This window comes from Bos indicus x Bos taurus, chromosome 4 (genome assembly GCF_003369695.1).
Source record: "Bos indicus x Bos taurus breed Angus x Brahman F1 hybrid chromosome 4, Bos_hybrid_MaternalHap_v2.0, whole genome shotgun sequence".
Lineage (NCBI taxonomy): Eukaryota > Metazoa > Chordata > Mammalia > Artiodactyla > Bovidae > Bos > Bos indicus x Bos taurus.
The window spans coordinates 109,162,489-109,179,221 of record NC_040079.1 but is presented as its reverse complement, the minus strand read 5'-3'; the positions used below and the strand labels follow the sequence as shown (position 1 = coordinate 109,179,221).

General features: G+C 40.1%; 2 protein-coding genes across 13 annotated transcripts in view; one reads left to right on the top strand and one right to left on the bottom strand.

The window, feature by feature from the left end:
- Positions 1–16,332, bottom strand: part of HEPACAM2 (HEPACAM family member 2) — a 59,756-nt gene extending 43,424 nt beyond the window's left edge. For 3 of the 11 annotated variants that reach the window (XM_027540169.1, XM_027540165.1, XM_027540167.1), the window contains exons 1-2: positions 10,204–10,495; positions 3,342–3,695 (exon numbers count right to left, since the gene is read on the bottom strand). In XM_027540169.1, coding sequence (XP_027395970.1) covers positions 3,342–3,695; positions 10,204–10,282 — 433 coding nt within the window. In that variant the 5' untranslated portion in view covers positions 10,283–10,495. Of the gene's footprint in view, positions 1–3,341; positions 3,736–10,203; positions 10,498–16,030 lie in introns of those variants that run through there. The other 8 variants (XM_027540163.1, XM_027540168.1, XM_027540162.1 and 5 more) reach the window with 6 other exon arrangements.
- Positions 16,333–16,490: 158 nt separating this feature from the next.
- Positions 16,491–16,733, top strand: part of VPS50 (VPS50, EARP/GARPII complex subunit) — a 132,073-nt gene continuing 131,830 nt past the window's right edge. Inside the window, exon 1 of one of the 2 annotated variants that reach the window (XM_027540160.1) lies at positions 16,491–16,645. In XM_027540160.1, the coding sequence (XP_027395961.1) occupies positions 16,613–16,645 (33 nt within the window). In that variant the 5' untranslated portion in view covers positions 16,491–16,612. The remainder of the gene's footprint in view (positions 16,646–16,733) is intronic. The other variant, XM_027540161.1, reaches the window with a different exon arrangement.

Sequence of the window (16,733 nt, the reverse complement as noted above, 5' to 3'; positions counted from 1 at the left end):
AGTTCACATGGTTATTCCCCTCTCTTGATTTGTCCTGCTATCCCAAGAGCAATTGGTTGGGATAGATGTAGTGAACACAAATTCCTATCCACTATCTGCAAAATACAAAGCTTAGACATACTATACTTTGGGAGTATCAAGTGAAAGTTTTAAAGAATCATATTTTCACCATTTACTTTTCCTCCTATGTAAGTAAGCTAATTATATGTTTTAATTGCTGTGCATTTGTATTGCAGCATTATTTCAGTCACTACCGTGTTAGTCTCTTTAACAAACCAAAGCCTATTATTAACTTTCCTTCTATGCAAAATTACAGGTCACACACAGAGAGTAAGATGATCAGTAAGTAACAGACAACTGGTTCCAGTGTTTAGCTTTGAATTCCTATCAGACTTTTAATTGGGGTTGATGCATCTTCTCAGATAAATTTGTTTTGAGTCATGTTCACTTTCATTTTACACTGGCAAATGTGCATTAGAGTGTATACAGATTCAATCCATCCACCCAGAGAAGACAGGAGAAAATGAAAGATAAAGGGAAAGGACTTTGAAAAGTAAACTGCAGGAAAGCTGGGTAGCCCTGAAGGCTCCAGCCTTTCTCAAGATGGAGGAAATCAAGATGGCCACTCAATTTAACCCTTTATATTCTCTGGCAAGAGCAAATGGTTTGGAGTAGCTTTTGCTTACAGTATTATGATTTAAAAAGAAAGATTGTTTGGTATATTTATTAGGTAGAAACAGCTTTTGTTTCAAAAATGCCAGTGCATGGAAATATTATATGTGATATGGAAAAAGTCAAATAGGTAACGTCTAAAGTCTTGTACGGGGACAACCAATCATTAGAAAAGACATTGGTACTGTGATCATGCACTTGGATTTAACAGTGTCACGCAGACATGGAAGTTTCCCAAGAAGATTTTTTTACACAGGTCCTGTGCATGTGTGCTAAGTCACTTCAGTCATGCCCAAATATTTGTGATCCCATGGACTGTAGCCCGCCAGGCTCCTCTGTCCATGGGATTCTCCAAGCAAGAATACTGGAGTGGGTTGCCATTTCCTTCTCCAACACAGGTCCTAAACCCCTACTAAGACCTTTTGGTTGAAGGCGGAAAGGGCAAGATAGGAGTAGGTTACTAAGAGGTATAAACTAGCACTGTAAAATAAGTAAGCTACAAGGATATGTTGCACAGCACAGGGAATATAGCCACTATTTTATAGTAACTATAAACAGTATAATCTATAAAAATTTTGAATTATTATATTGTATACCATGAAACTAATATAACATTGTAAATCAGTCACTGATGTGGCTCAGTGGTAAAGAACCTGCCTGCAATGCAGGCGATGCGGGTTCAATCCCTGGGTTGGGACGATCCCTTGGAGAAGGAAATGGTAACCCACTCCAGTATTCTTGCCTGGAGAATCCCATGGACTGAGGAGTCTGGCAGGCTACAGTCCATGAGGGTGCAAAAGGGTAGGACATGACTTAGTGACTACAAAAACAAGTAAGAGGTACAAACTAATATGTATAAAACAAGTAAACTACAAGGATATATCATACAGCACAGCGAATATAGTCAATATTTTACAATAACTATAAGTGGAGTATAAGCTATAAAAATTCTGAATTATTATATTGTACACCTGAAACTAATATAATATTGTAAATCAACTATGCCTAAAAATTTTTTTCTATAAAGAACTTTTGGCTCCGTTTTCCTCAACAAATCCAATTGTACTATACATTAACAAGGAATGGATGTTCTATTAAAAGTTTGGGGGGAAGAGATAGTATACTACCCAGGAGAATTTTATGAAACTGTAAAAAATGTCCTCCTTTTCTCTCCCAGAGTTCCTCTCTAGGCATCTGCTGCCACATCCTGTGTCTTTGTTCCCCTGCAATGTCTCCAGTTTCCACTCATTTACTGGGCACATATTTACTGAGTGCCTAAGAACGGCCAGCATCAGGGTTTAGGCAGCGGAAACAAAAGAGCAAACAATATAAAGCCTACTCCCATGGATCTTGTATTCTAGACCAGGAAGAGAGACAATAAAAGAAACAAAAATATGTACTATGTCCAGTGTTATAAAAAGAATAAAGCGGAACTCAAGGTAAACAGTAACTCTCTTTCTCACTCTCTCTCTCAGTTTGGGGGAATGAGGTTATACTTTACATAAGGTGGTCACGGAAGCCTTCACAGGTAAAGTGACACTCTGGCTGAGACCGTAAAGAAACAGGGGAGGGAACCAGGGCAGTATGAGAGACAAGAGTAATCTATGTACAGTGAGCAGCCAAGCGCAGAGACACTGAGGTATGAGAGGGTTTGGCTTGTTCCAGGAATGGCAAGGAGGCCAGAGTGGTGAGGGAAAGAGAGGTAGGAAGGCTTCAGAGGGGGACTGGGTATGTAAGGGGATCACACGGGCCTTGAGGGACGCTGTTGGCACTTTGGCTTTGATTGTGAGTGAGACAGGAAGCCACAGGAGGATTCTGAGCTGCAGGAGGCAGGGGTGGAAGCAGGGAGAGTGGGCACAGGCTGTTTGGAGAGTCCAGGCCAGAGCCGATGGTGGGCTTGAATAGGGCAGCAGTGGGTGCAGCGAGGATTGACTGACTCACCTCTGTCCATATTCTGAAGGTAAAGCTGAGAGGGCTAATTTGTGGACTGGATAAGGATGTGAGAGAAAGAGAGTCAAGGGTGATGGCAGAGTGCAACTGATGGAATGAAGTTTGCATTTGCCAAAACAGAGGAATATTGTTAGACAGGTTTGGGGGAAAAAATCAAAAGTTGTGCGTTGCATAGTATAGTATCTTTAAGGTACACTACTTACATATATCACTAAGGAAAATAAATGTCTGAAAGTTAGCTGAAGCCCACTCTCCCTTCAAGGACATTCCCAGCACCTTCTACTGTTCCTCAAGTGTGGTCACTGAGCAAGTCTCATCCTCTCCCAGTGTACCAAAATTAAAAAAAAAAAAAAATTATGTGACAAAAAATAGGGTTCTTCCCAGGGTGCATTCTGCTAATGAAAAATAAAATTTTCTCCATCTCATCACATCAGCAACTTTATACTTGATAGTTTCCAGGCAAACAAACAATAACTCCTACTTACTGCTTGATTACCTTTAGCTGGGCACTGTGCATACCCTTTCTACGTATGTTCTTATTTAATCCCCAGGAAGCCTCATGAGGTGGATAGTGCCATTCATGCCATGAGACACTGAGGCTTTGAGGGTCAATGTGCCCAAAGTTGCAGACCAGACCTAAAGCCCTGGTAGCCTAGTCTCCTAAGCTATTGCTTGCTGCCATGCTACTCAGCTGCCCATGTCGCTCACAGTGGACTTACCATCAACTGTGACTTGAATCTTCTGACTAGCTGACAGAGTTCCGTTTCCCTGGATGTTGACCTTCACAATGTAATTGCCTTCGTCGGTGAACTGCAGTGGGTTGATGAGCAGGGAGGCGTTGGGTGGCATCATGGTGAATTTGTGCTGGTATTCCAAGTCGGGAACCACAGACTTGTTCACGGAGCCCAGCAAGTACTTGGGCATCGTATGGGGTCTCTCAAAAAGCCATATGACCTGGATGTCTGATGCTGGAGTGTGGAATCCATAGTGCACGGGGAGATAGAGAGCCTGACCCCTGATGCCATGGACGGTGTGCGATGGCACAGCCACCTTCAGCCCCGAGCAAGCACCTGCTGTGAAGGAAAGGAAAGCTGTAAAGACCCTGAGCCACATTTCACAATCTAAAGGCACAAAAACAGAACCTGATCGGGTGATAGTCTTTTACAAAGAAGAGAGGCTTCTAGGTACTGACTCTTCTAGTACTGGTTACCTGTAGAGGTAAATATTTGTCTCTGAAATGAGCATTTTAAAAACTCCACCCAAAGACTGTGTGGATCGCTTGACCTCTTTAAATGCACGATGAAAGGAAAAGCAGAAGTTATTATCTCTGACTGTTAAAGAATAATGGGAAAAGGAGAACTGGGATAGATGATTAGTTCTGAAGTCCAATGGAAACCTTTAAAAAAATTGAAATTGCGACTGTATTAATGTCTGAGTCATATCATATCCTAATCAAGCTATGTGATTGAGGGGCTACTTCCTCTTGAGAATCTTCCCTCACAGTCTTCTGACGTGACTTGGTAGTCCTTAATTGGAAGTTTTTCCCTTTAGCCAAAGCCTTGCCAAATGCAAATATTCTAAGGACAATGGTAGCAAACCATTACCAGTTGTGATCGATTATTACTGCTTAGAAGCGGGGATCTGGTTTGTGCGTTTGAGCAACAGTAAGAGAAGGCAGTGGCACCCCACTCCAGTACTCTTGCCTGGAAAATCCCATGGACGGAGGAGCCTGGTGGGCTGCAGTCCATGGGGTCGCTAAGAGTCGGACACGACTGAGCGACTTCACTTTCACTTTTGACTTTCATGCATTGGAGACGGAAATGGCAACCCACTCCAGTGTTCTTGCCTGGAGAATCCCAGGGACGGGGGAGCCTGGTGGGCTGCCGTCTATGGGGTTGCACAGAGTGGACACGACTGAAGCGACTTAGCAGCAGCAGCAGCAGCAGCAGCAGCAGCAGCAGCAAGAGACGGGAACTAATGGAGCAGAGTGGAGCCCGAGGAGCCTGGTGAGACAGGAGACCAGCAAGACAGCTGGGTCAGAACAGGAAGTGCCTTAGGGTCATGGCAAACACTTAGGCAATTTTACTGTGAGTGAGACGGGAATACAACCAGAGTTTTGTGAGCAGGAGGGGTAGGGGTTTTCTTCTTATTTTTTTTTTTTTTAAGGTGTACCCTAGCTGCTGTGAGAACAGACTGAAACAGGGGAAAGAGCAAGAGAAGGGAGCCCACTTAGAAGGTGCCTGCAATAAAGTAGGCAAGAGATGGTTGTGCTCTAGATAAGGGCAGTAGTAAAAGATACTGTGAGAAAAGACTGGGGGTGCTAACAACATTTGATGGCACGTTGGGAGTGGGATAAACAAAGATGAGTCAAGAATGATTCTAAGGTTGATGGCTTGATCAACTGGAAGAATAGAGCTGTCATTTATTAATAAGCAGCTAAGGAGACATTTTTGGAAGACATTTTGTCCTATGGACAGAAGGGCCTGGCGGGCTACAGTCCATAGGGCTGCAGAGTCACGACTGAAGCGACTTATCATGCATGGAGAGACATCTCACAATTTCAATTCCGTCTTCTACAAAGTTTTTATCTTCTTTCATTGCTTCTCCCTTTTTTACTCTACTAGTAAGGGGATCTTTAAGATTTATCTGATTCCTATTATGAAAAGCCATCAATATTAGGAAGGGAATGGTAGAAAGATCTGTTTGTACAATAATTTTCTTTGGAGAAACTGAAAGATGCTGGTTTGCCCCTGTGAGGAATAAAAATCCACCAACAGGAAATCTTCTTCTTTCCTTCCCAGGGTGAAGGTCAGAGCAAAGATTTCCATGGTTTTAGTTTTTGGGTAGCTGTTAGTGAAGAGTGAGACCCTGCGGCCAGCAGGGAAGTCAGAGCAAAGAACTGAAGAGAAAAAGAACAAAGAGGAAGAATGCAAGAGGTTACAGGGAGAAGATACACAGTCGAAACGGACTATATGGACTGAAGACTAGGTGACTGGGAAAAATAAATATGTGTTTAACAGTCTCCTTGGCTTCTGTGTATATTTGTGATTGACTTGTAATTTTTTTTTTCCTGACAATGGGTTGTATCTGCACATTTCAATGATTTGGTCCATTACAAAGGAGTTACAAAGGTATGAGCATTTACTTCTATTTTCTGACAAGTACAAGACTGTTGCATTTGTAGTTGTTCTTAATTTGAATCATTAGAAAAAGAAGGAACTGGTTGCTGAGAGCTATAAAGAGGAGATACACTGGAAAGGAAAGGAAATCATAAGAGAAATAAATGAAGTTGAGACAGTAAACCTAGGACTTAACACTAGTGATGTCTGAGATTTGTGAAGCAGCGATGGTGAGAAGGGAGTGAAGCTCTTGAACCCAGAGATATAGAAAGACATTGGGCATCTGGGTGGGGGTCCTGCACAGGAAATTATTCCTCTTAGTACCTGGATATCTGCACCAAACAGCATGGATTTTCATGACTTTCATTGTAATTGGCGATAGGAAGTGCCTGACAAGTTCCTGGCAAGCAATAAAAAACTAGTTTACCCATTATTACTAACTTAAGATATGCAAAATGTAATTTTCACTGTATTTATTGTGTTGCTGTTTCTTTTCTTTTCTTTTCGTTTTTTTTTTTTTTTTTTTTACTTCAGTGAATACAGAAATATTCCTGTGGGTTTCACAGTTCATTCTTGATCTTGGACTCCCCTGTCCACACAGTCTTAAATTAATCACTTGTAAACTGCCTAGAAATAAGAGCTTTTAGGAACCTATTCTCTAAGGTTTCAGAGAGATTTTTGAATTTGCTACTTTAATAAATTTAAAAGTCCACTGAAATTTGAGGTGTTGAAAACATACTTGGGATAAAATGGTGGTTAGTTAGATGACTTACCTTAGATAAGTCATTTTAATTCCCTGTGACTCAGTTTTCTTTTGTGTGAAGAGGGTTATATTAGATGAGGTCCAAGGCCTCTCTCTGCTCTTTATGTTTCTCAGCATCCTAAGGTGCCTTTCTCATGGTAGCAGCTACCCTACATTTGAAGGGGAAGGGCCCATATTTAAGTAAGAGAGGGCCCAAAGAATTCTGAAGTATTGAATCTCAGATTTAAGTCTACTTAATAAGTTGTCAATCCCTTTGTTTAGTCACTAAGTCATGTCAGACTCTTCGTGACTCCACACACTGTTCCTGCCACACTCCTCTGTCCGTGGGGTTTCCCAGGTAAGAATACTAGAGTGATTTGCCATTTCCTCCTCCAGGGGACGTTCCTGCCCCAGGGATTGAACCCGCAACTCTTGCATTGGCAGGTGGGTTCTTTACCACTGAGTCACCAAAGGTATCTTTTAATAAAGTGGCAGTTCTGTGTTTTTTTGCCAAGGAATCAAGGGGGATGATGGGAATCCACATCACTGCCTTGTGAATACACTGGAAAAAGCAGCATGGCTGCTGATAAAAAGCTTGACTCTGACAGTGAGCAATTTGGTCACTGATTTATTGGTCTATTTAATACATTTCATACCTCAACTTAGAAACTGCTGGTAGACTGAGCTGTAGCTAGAGATGGCCTGAGTGCAATTCTGGCCAATCTGCTCTTAGCATTTGGGGAAGTCATTGCAGAAGCCCTTGTTTACTTTTTTTTTTTTTTGAAAAGAGGAAGAACCTTTTTTAATCTACTTTTTTGTGTGGCTTGAGTTGAAAAAAGATTAACTGAGATTGTAATGTTCTGAAAATGACTGGGAAACACTTTATTACCATGGCATGACTGGAACAGAAACGTAGGTGGATCTTGACTCAGGAAGCTGAATCTTAAGCGGACTGGAAAGTCTATGACTAAAGTTACAGAAGTAAATTTTATTTATTAAAATACTGAATATGACACAAACATTGCAGCCTAGGAAAATATGGAACTAGTAGAAAATGTTATATGGCATGTACAGTAATCATTAAGGGAGTGAACTGGTTCTTTGGTCTATTTTGGAAATAACAGACATCATGTAATAGTATCTTAAATAATACATTACCATCAATAATATCTCTGAATATATTCAATGCTTATCATACCAAATGATGTGAAGTCATGTCATTTAACTTTTTTCATGATATGAAATCATGAGTGCTTTTTCAAGTATATGTATGACAGTGAGAGAGAACGTAGCTGTTACAATTGCTGTTTGCTTAGATTGCCTACACCATTTTCATCAGATAAATTATAGGTAGAAAGTTATGAGTATCAGTGAGGGATGAAATTTTCTTTATAAACTTTTCATATCAGCCACTAAAATCTTTTTAATTTGCAGGAAATACAGGAGCCTATTGATATGATGTAATCCTTACTTGTAATGAATGTTGCAGAATAAACAGATAATTGTATGCTTCTGCTCCCCTTTAGGAGCATGTACTCTTTAGCCATTGCTGAACGTCCCCCTATAGATGTGATGAGCTTATGCTGTCCAAACAGTAGTTTACTGACTTAAAAAATTTAGCTTCATCCTCAGAAGTTTTCAAGGGTTCTTTTCTCATTGTATAAGGAAACGTAAATGACTGAACTATGAATTTTAGAAAGTCAACCTCTGTAAGAACAAATAAACTTTTTGAAAATAAATGATATGAAAATTGATGAAATTTTAATTTGATATTCCAAATATTTGTACTTAAATGAACATTCAATTTTATTACTAGGTTAATACTTTTGAGTTCAAGAAAAGAAAACTCTTGATTTTTTATATTTGAGGCACTATACTGCTTTGAAGAACATTGATAATATCATTAATGATCTGACATACAAAATTATAGCAAAACTCTCCCCTTCAGAGATTCCCTTAAACTATAAAACAAAGGCATGATAAAGGAACGTCCAATGTTAAAGAACATGACCTCATATTGTGAAATTATCTATAGTCCAGCAACAAAAGACTCCCTAGACCAGTTCACTGTATTGAACATAAACATCAGACTCCACAAAGTGACCTCTACTGTAGCTCAAAACAGTTGGCATTTACTTCCCCATTGCCAAGTCTGATATTAGCAAGCACAACACAGCTATTGTTGACTGTAAATAAACTCTTGTTATCTTTAGAGAAAATAGAAATTATGATGATGTACTTTGAATAGACTTTACAAACTATATTTGGGGCTTCAAATAGCTACAATTTTTTAAAAAGAAAAAACAAACTGATACTCAGTATTTCAAAATACAAAAAAATTTCCAAATTACCCAAGGTCTTTACAACTCACTACCAATGGAGATGAGTAAATTTGTGAAAGTCTTAAGGGATAATAACTGATTTAGCTACTTATGGACATGCTATCTATTTCTCAAAATTATGTTTAATTTTAGTTTGGTAGAATCCTTCAAATGAATTGGCTCTCAGTGCTTTGTAAAGCCAGTTGCAAAAAATTACTTAGGAAATGACAGCAGTCCTGTTGTAAAAAATTAAGCATGGACTGCCACAAAGGACACTTTTGAAGCCCAGAAAAATGCACAAAGATAAAAAGTCAGTTATGGTAATTGCTTACTTTTCCTAAAAATTCCTAAACATATGTATAGGCTTGAATTTGACAACATAATGGAAAAAGAATCACAATTATGGGAAACTCAAACATTTAAAAAATTAACAAACTGTACATTTCAAATATGTGGAATATGAACAACATTAGGTATAAATGTAAATAATCACAGATACTATGAAAACTAAGCCATAAAGTACCAGTAAGTGCGAGCTCTAAACACCAAAGAAGGTTAAAAACTTAAGTGGTTATTTAGCTAATTTGTTCTTAAAATTTAAGGAATAAAAGGTTTTTTGATTTACTATCTGTTGGATATGAACAAAACAAGGAACTGACTTGTTCTTTTAACTTGACTTTTAAAGCTGATATAGGAAGAATGGAAGAAGAATGTCTGGGGAAATTCTGACATAGAAACAGTGGACTCCTCTAAATTCTAATGATAAAGAGGAGAATGAGGGAGAAACAAAGTAGAGGGGAAAAAATTAATCGAATTAACTATTGGACAAAGAGAAAGACTAAAGCTATTTTGGAGAAATAATACTTTTAAACACATTTCTCCCTATTGAGTATATTTTTTTTATCAGCTTGGAATCTAACTTTTTTCCCACATTTCATAAATTAGGTAAAAAACAGGTAGAGCTAACAGTTTGCCACAATATCTTTAATTAAAACAGCCACAAACTATGTTCATAAATTGCTCTAAGTTTCACAGTAAGTGGTAACAAATTCATGACCTATAAGAATATTTGCCAAAGTATAATGCATTAAAGAGTGTTGGACCTATATATAAACTCTATAAAAAGAAGAAACACATTAAGTTTTTAGAATGTCTTAATTTTCTTAATGAGTGCTATTGACAATAATTGTTGTCTTCAGAAAACAATAACCATCGATTGATTGAACTTCCTTTCCCCTAAATGATCCTGTTTCTTTGCTGGAACAAACTGTGTTATTGTTAAAAGGTTCTGTGCTGTCCTTCAATTATCTGAGTGAATCTACAGCCAAGAGCAAATATTTACCTTATGCTCACAATTTTTAAAAAAAGTAGTTAAAACGCACTTTATGCAGTGCCTTACCTAAGAGAAGAAGGTATATTTTGCACTGAAGGACCCCAACCCTGCTGCTGAAGGGTTCCATGAATGCATCCTGTTCCATGCACGCAGTGCCCTGTTCCTGATGGTAACGTGGTTCATGGACCAGCAGCTGCTGGTTTATTTGCCAGGGAAATTAGCAGTCAGGTAACAGACCCTAGCCTGCCTCTTGCTTCTGCGATTTGAATACAGAATGAATGTGTATACAAAGGACACAGGTACTGGGAACACCTGTTATGGGCTCTGCAAGAAGATAGGCTTGTGACTTTCAGAGCCACTTCTTAGCGATTTTCAGTAATCGTCAGCATGTTTCATGAATTATTCTTAGTTGTTAATCATCACATGAAGGAAAACATCCTTTTGGGTGACTCTAATAAAAAACAGTATGTTTTAATAATCAAGAGCATATTGTGAAATTTTCTGAAAACACAGAAGCTAGTACCCTATCATGGAAAACGATGCCGCTATTTTGAAATTAAATTTTTTCTATGAAAATCACAGTATTTCATATATCTGCTAAAATAGTTATAAATCACCATGAAGTAATAGGTATAAAACACCAAGAAGTAATACATCTTTACATATGTATTTTTCTGTGTATATTTCCTGTTAGAAATGTCCACCATGGGTTTATTGAGTCTATGGATTCATGTTATTTTTAAAAGCAAACCACAGGTGTGTTTCCGAGTAACACTTAATCATGGACTGCACGTAATTATAACAGATAATATCTGAGGCCACATTTTCACAGCTGAAGCACAGAGTAAGTGAACCAACAGCTCAGAGACCATCTTGCCTCTACAGTGGTGTCTGCGCTACGGATTTTCTGCCTGGCCGTTCACTGCCAGGCAGTGCACTTCTGCTTAATTTACCTAGCTATAACTTAACCCATATTTCATTTCAAGTCATCTACTGCAAGAAGTTTCCAGTCCAAGCCTCTACTATATAAAACAAAAATCTGCCTCAAATCATGCAAAATTCCTTGCATAAATCATTTTTGAAAAGTAAAGGCCCACTGAAGAAGTTTGATGATAAAATAGGCAAAAAAAGAATATTCCTCAATTGTAATTAAAGGTAAAAAAAAACAAAAAAACAAGTGATAGATATTTTGGAATTTAAGTTTGGAAACATTTTTTGGATTAGGGCTAACAGACCTGTGTGTGTGTTCATGCTTAGTCGCGCAGTCGTGTCTAACTCTGCAACACCATGGTCTGTAGCCTGCCAGGCTCCTCTGTCCATGGGATTCTCCAGGCCAGAATACTGGAGTGGTTTGCCGTTTCCTCTTACAGGGGATCTTCTTGACCCAGGATACCAAATTCTAGAGTCTTCCTGCATTGCAGTCGGATTTTTCACAGTCTGAGCCACCAGGGAAACCCAGTTCAGACCTGCTCTTACTAGTAAAGCGACAGCTGGAAAACCCTGAGGCCTCTTCAGAGGTCACTTAATGATCTCTCCAAGCTTCAGAAGGAAAAAAAGGGTAAGAACTTCCCCCCAGGTAATTGTTACACCACAACTTTCTCTGTGCTATTTCTAAATCTTGTTTGTGCCATCTAGAGATTGCAGCACTTATCTCACTAACCTCAACTGATTTTCTTGCATGTTTATTTTCCCTCTGGGTCCTAGAACACAAAGACTGGTCTTATTCACTTATGGATCTAGCATAGTGATTAACTAGTATTTTTCTTAAGTTGTTCCCCCAGAAATAAACCCAAAAGTTCCTTAGTCCGTGTCTTCTGATTCCCACTTGGTGCTTGAGAAATGCCTACAAATATTAATATTGGATTTTACAGAACACAATATGGAAAGTAATATTGAAATTCTACAGATAGCAGATAGACTCCCCTTCACATCTTTTACAGAGAAGGCAATGGCACCCCACTCCAGTATTCTTGCCTGGAAAATCCCATGGATGGAGGACCCTGGTAGGCTGTAGTCCATGGGGTTACTAAGAGTCGGACATGACTGAGTGATTTCACTTTTCACTTTCATGCATTGGAGAAGGAAATGGCAACCCACTCCAGTGTTCTTGCCTGGAGAATCCCAGGGACGGGGGAGCCTGGTGGGCTGCCATCTATGGGGTCGCACAGAGTTGAACACGACTGAAGCGACTTAGCAGCAGCAGTAGCAGTCACATCTTTTAAATCAATATCCATCTCAAATTGTGTTTTATTAAATAAGCTCTTTCTAGTGCTTTTCAAACCCAGTGCTGGTTCATGATGAACTTTTTTGGGTCCTAAGCAAAGTGAGAGAAATAAAGATGATGCAGTGAGTTTTTCCTAATGTTAAATTCACTCAATTTAAAGGACTGATTTTTATTCTGCATTTTTTTTTGGGTTTCTTTTGTTATATTAAAATATCCTTTATTTTATGATACAGTGATAATAGATGTTACATACATAAACAAAATGTCAATATGACTTAGATGATCTTTTCATGTCAAGACACATATTAAAGGGCTTCTCAGGTGGCACAAGTGGTAAAGAACCTGCCTGCCAGTGCAGGAGACTTAAGAGACATGGGTTCTGTCCCTGGGCTGGGAAGGTCCCACGAAGGAGGGCATGGCAACCCACTCCAGTATTCTTGCCTGAAGAATCCCAAGGACAAAGGAGCCTGGCGGGTTACAGTCCAGAGGGTCACAGAGAGTAGGACACGACTGAAGTGACTTGGCATGCAAGCACATATTTAAAAATGACAATGACAGGCTCATCTTGGGAAAATGCTGAGACAAAAATCATGACAGTGCGCCCTCTAGTGGCAGGTAGTACGAATAAAAATCTTAACCTGCTAGAGTAACTTCAGAATTCAGAATGTTTACACAGGAAGCCAAACAAGATAACGTTAAAATATAACTTCAATTGTTTTCAGTTTTTAAGTGCTATCACAGATAGTCTAAAGTGTTTTATCGTTATAAGAAACTTCCCATCATCTACATCTCACATCTCACCTGTAACCCACAGAGGAGCTCTGTTCAGGAGCCTATGGATTTCAAACATCCACACTCATTATTCACTAGTAGCATAGGAATGCTTTGGAATGACAGGAAGAATTGGGAAGGAGAGGTGGTGACATGCCAATGCCAAGGCGAACAGAGAACAGTGGCTTGCCAGATGGCTCAATGGTAAAGAATCTGCCTGCCAATGCAAAAGAAGTAAGAGACAGAGGTTTGATCCCGGGGTCGGGGAAAATCGCCTAGAGAAGGGAATTGCATCCCACTCTGGTATTTTTGCCTGGAGAATCTCATGGACAGAGGAGCTTGGCGGGCTACAGTCCATGGGATTGTAAGAGTGAGACATGACTGAGCATGCATGCACGCAAGAAGAACTGAGGAAAGAAAACCCTGTTCTAATTCGATAGATCTCAGGAAAGATCAGAGTTTACAGGGAAGAAGTGGCTGCTAGAGAAGGCCATCACAACCACCCATGCCTGTGCTAACTCCTACAGAGTTAGGTCTATAGTAACCCTGATCAATTCGTATGGCCATTAAATGATTATCAGCAATGTCTTCCTTCCAGGGCCCCTCTCCAGGTCACTGCTTTACCTTCAGCAAGTGTCCTGTTTTTCTACTACTGCTTGCTCAGGAAATGTCTTTACATTTTGTTGGGGAGGCCACATCTTTCTGCTGCTTTGATATTTACAGGATGACTAGAAATTTATCCTGGTCCTAATCAAACCAGGATCGCCGCTTTTAAGCTTCAGAGGCTCCTTCTATTTGGGCCATCAGAAATAAGCCCTTATGGGGTGTGTGTGTGTGTGTGTCGCTCAGTCATGTCCGACTCTTTGCAAACCTGTGGACTGTAGCCCGCCAGGTTCCTCTGTCCATGGAGATTCTCCAGGCAAGAATACTGGAGTGGGTTGCCATTCCCTTCCCTAGAGGATCTTCCCAACCCAGCGATCCCAGGTCTCCCGCACTGCAGGCAGATTCTTTACTGTCTGAGCCACCAGGGAAGCCCTTATCCTACTTTACAGCTAATGCGACTGCCCTGAATCAGATCTACTTACTTCTTAGCCTGGATATTCCAATCTACAAAAACAGGCCTGGCATTCCTTCACAAAGGGACTACTATCCTAAAAACTTTTGTCAAGATTTGCTGGGAGGCCATCCACACTTTCCACTAGTTTGTTCTGGCTTACCACTAATGACCCTCGGACAACTGTGTGAGCACTAAATAAGTCTAATGCATTTATTTACTTTTGGATCTTTAGTCGCGGCATGCAAATTCTTAGTTGCAGCCTGAGGGATTTTGTTCCCTGACCAGGGATTGAATCTGGGTCCCCTGCATTGGGAATGTGGAGTCAGCCACCGGACCACCAGGGAAGTCCTCTAATAAGTTTTATATATGTAGTTTGGAAAAATGGAAATGAAATAACATGCTTCACCTTTTTAAAAAAGTGCGCTTTAGGGCTCTAGGTTTTTGTTTTTATTTTTTAGCTTAGGGAGTCAAAAAACCTATCATGTTTAGTTCAACTATTTTCTATAGTGTTAGGGTATGCTGAATTAGGGCATATATTTTATTTAGACAATAGCACTGATTTACTTTCCATGCTTCTACTATTATAGCTACAGTCTTTGAACTTTTATAGGCCTGGGTTGTCCATTTCCTTTTAGTTAAAAAGAAACATACTAAAATGTAGAGCATTAAGAGTTAAATAGAATTTTAATGCTTTCTTGCCTTTTCAGATCAAGCAGATACAGAAACCACTCTTTTCCCCAATTTGGCTGACAGGAAAAAACCAAATGAATGAAAAAAAAAAAAAAGCTTCTCTTTGTCACCTGCAACCTTGTGTATGAGGGAAAAAATTCTGGGTCTGGATCTGGGTTCATTCTAAACAGTGTATTTTAAATTCTTCAGCTGGCTGCCTATAAAAATCACTGAAGGTCTCAAAGAACTCCCACAAAAATGGTAACAACAACTGTACCCTCCTCAGGTGAATCTGAACCAAGTTTGAGAACTACTGGACTTAGATCCCCTCTAATACATACTGTTTAACTAAATTGTAAACTCCTTAAGGATCACGATTGTATTTTATCAATCTGAAGTGCTCAGAATCGGGTTGACTAGTGCCCAGAAATCAACAAATGTTTAGTGAACTGGGTTTCATTTCATATGCTAATATGGCAAGCAGTTTCTCTTTCAGAGACTTCCAATCAATAAGAACTGTCTGGCAATTAAGATTATAACAGGTAATCCGCTGTAATAAACTACACTAAGGTTGCCCAAAAGGCACTGGAATTTCTTCACGGGATTAGATGTAATAGAGTCAGAAAAGCATATAGGTGAGCATGTATTTCAAAAGGACCTGTCAGGCACAGTGATAAAACTATGCACAGGGTGTTTCTGTTGGAGTAGAAAACGTGTAGAATTACGCCTGTAATCCTTCATAATTATGAAGTGCCTTACAATTTATAAATTGCATTCACTTACTTGTGTGGATAAGTGAGATACCACGTGTAAAGCTATTAGCAAGGTTTCTGACAGTAAGTTTCTGACAGGTAACAAGCTCTCAATACACGTGTGCTATTACTAATTGTTAGCTCTGGGTCACTTTTCCTTTTATTCTTATAATTGGAAAGTTCTTTCTTAAATTGAGCCCCCAAAGACTCCCCTATTGCTTTCCTCAATGTAACTAAACTGCTCTAAGTTGAAAAGAGGACATTAAAGTGACATGCCTACTTATTACTATTGCTATATTAATATTTTCTACCTTGATTTGCCTTAGATTACACAGGTGGTAAAATGGTAAGTGGGGAATTAAACCCTTTGGTGTTAGTTTTCTGCTGTGAATACCAAGACTGAGGAAGAAGAGCTCTAACCTGGACAGCCAGCACTGGACAACCTGGACCACACTTTTCCTCAGGCCAAGCCCAGCGCCACCTGGGGAATGCCAAGTTCTCTTGGAGCGTCCAGCCCCTTCACGTCAGTCTGTCGTCCTTTCACTTCGCCCCGGACACCAGGTGGGGTTTCCTCCACTACATTCCTAGGGGTCCTCATGTCAGTCAGGTTTATATACTGTCTCCTCAGTATTTGTTCCTGGTCACCTAAGAATTAAGTTTTTGCCGCCTCCCCGAAGCAGAGTTACCGATACCTAGAACCTCTTTAAAGACCGGCGACTGCCGCGGTCTCTCAGAGCAACAAGTTTTGTGCGTTTATCTGAAGCGTCAGCTGTTTTGCTTGCTGGGAAATGTAGTACCTGGACCGTTCTCTCGCCTCCATTGCAGGGGCGATGGCAGCCGGGGGACTACAATTCCCAGCATGCTAGGGGAAAGGAAGGGAAACCCAGGTCAGCAGTTCCACGTGACTACTCACTATGGCTTCCCTGTGTCGGGGCCAGCAGTTTGGTGGTTGTGAGTGATTTGTTAGTTCTTTGCTGCAGGATACCGCCTCACGAATTCGACATGCAAAAAATCAAATCTCTTATGACCCGGCAGGTAAGTTGCAGAGGCTGAAGCAAAGGTCTCCTTCATCTCTGCTGGGAGACGAGCCGAGATATTCTGTCCCTGGGCCGCAGGCAAGCAG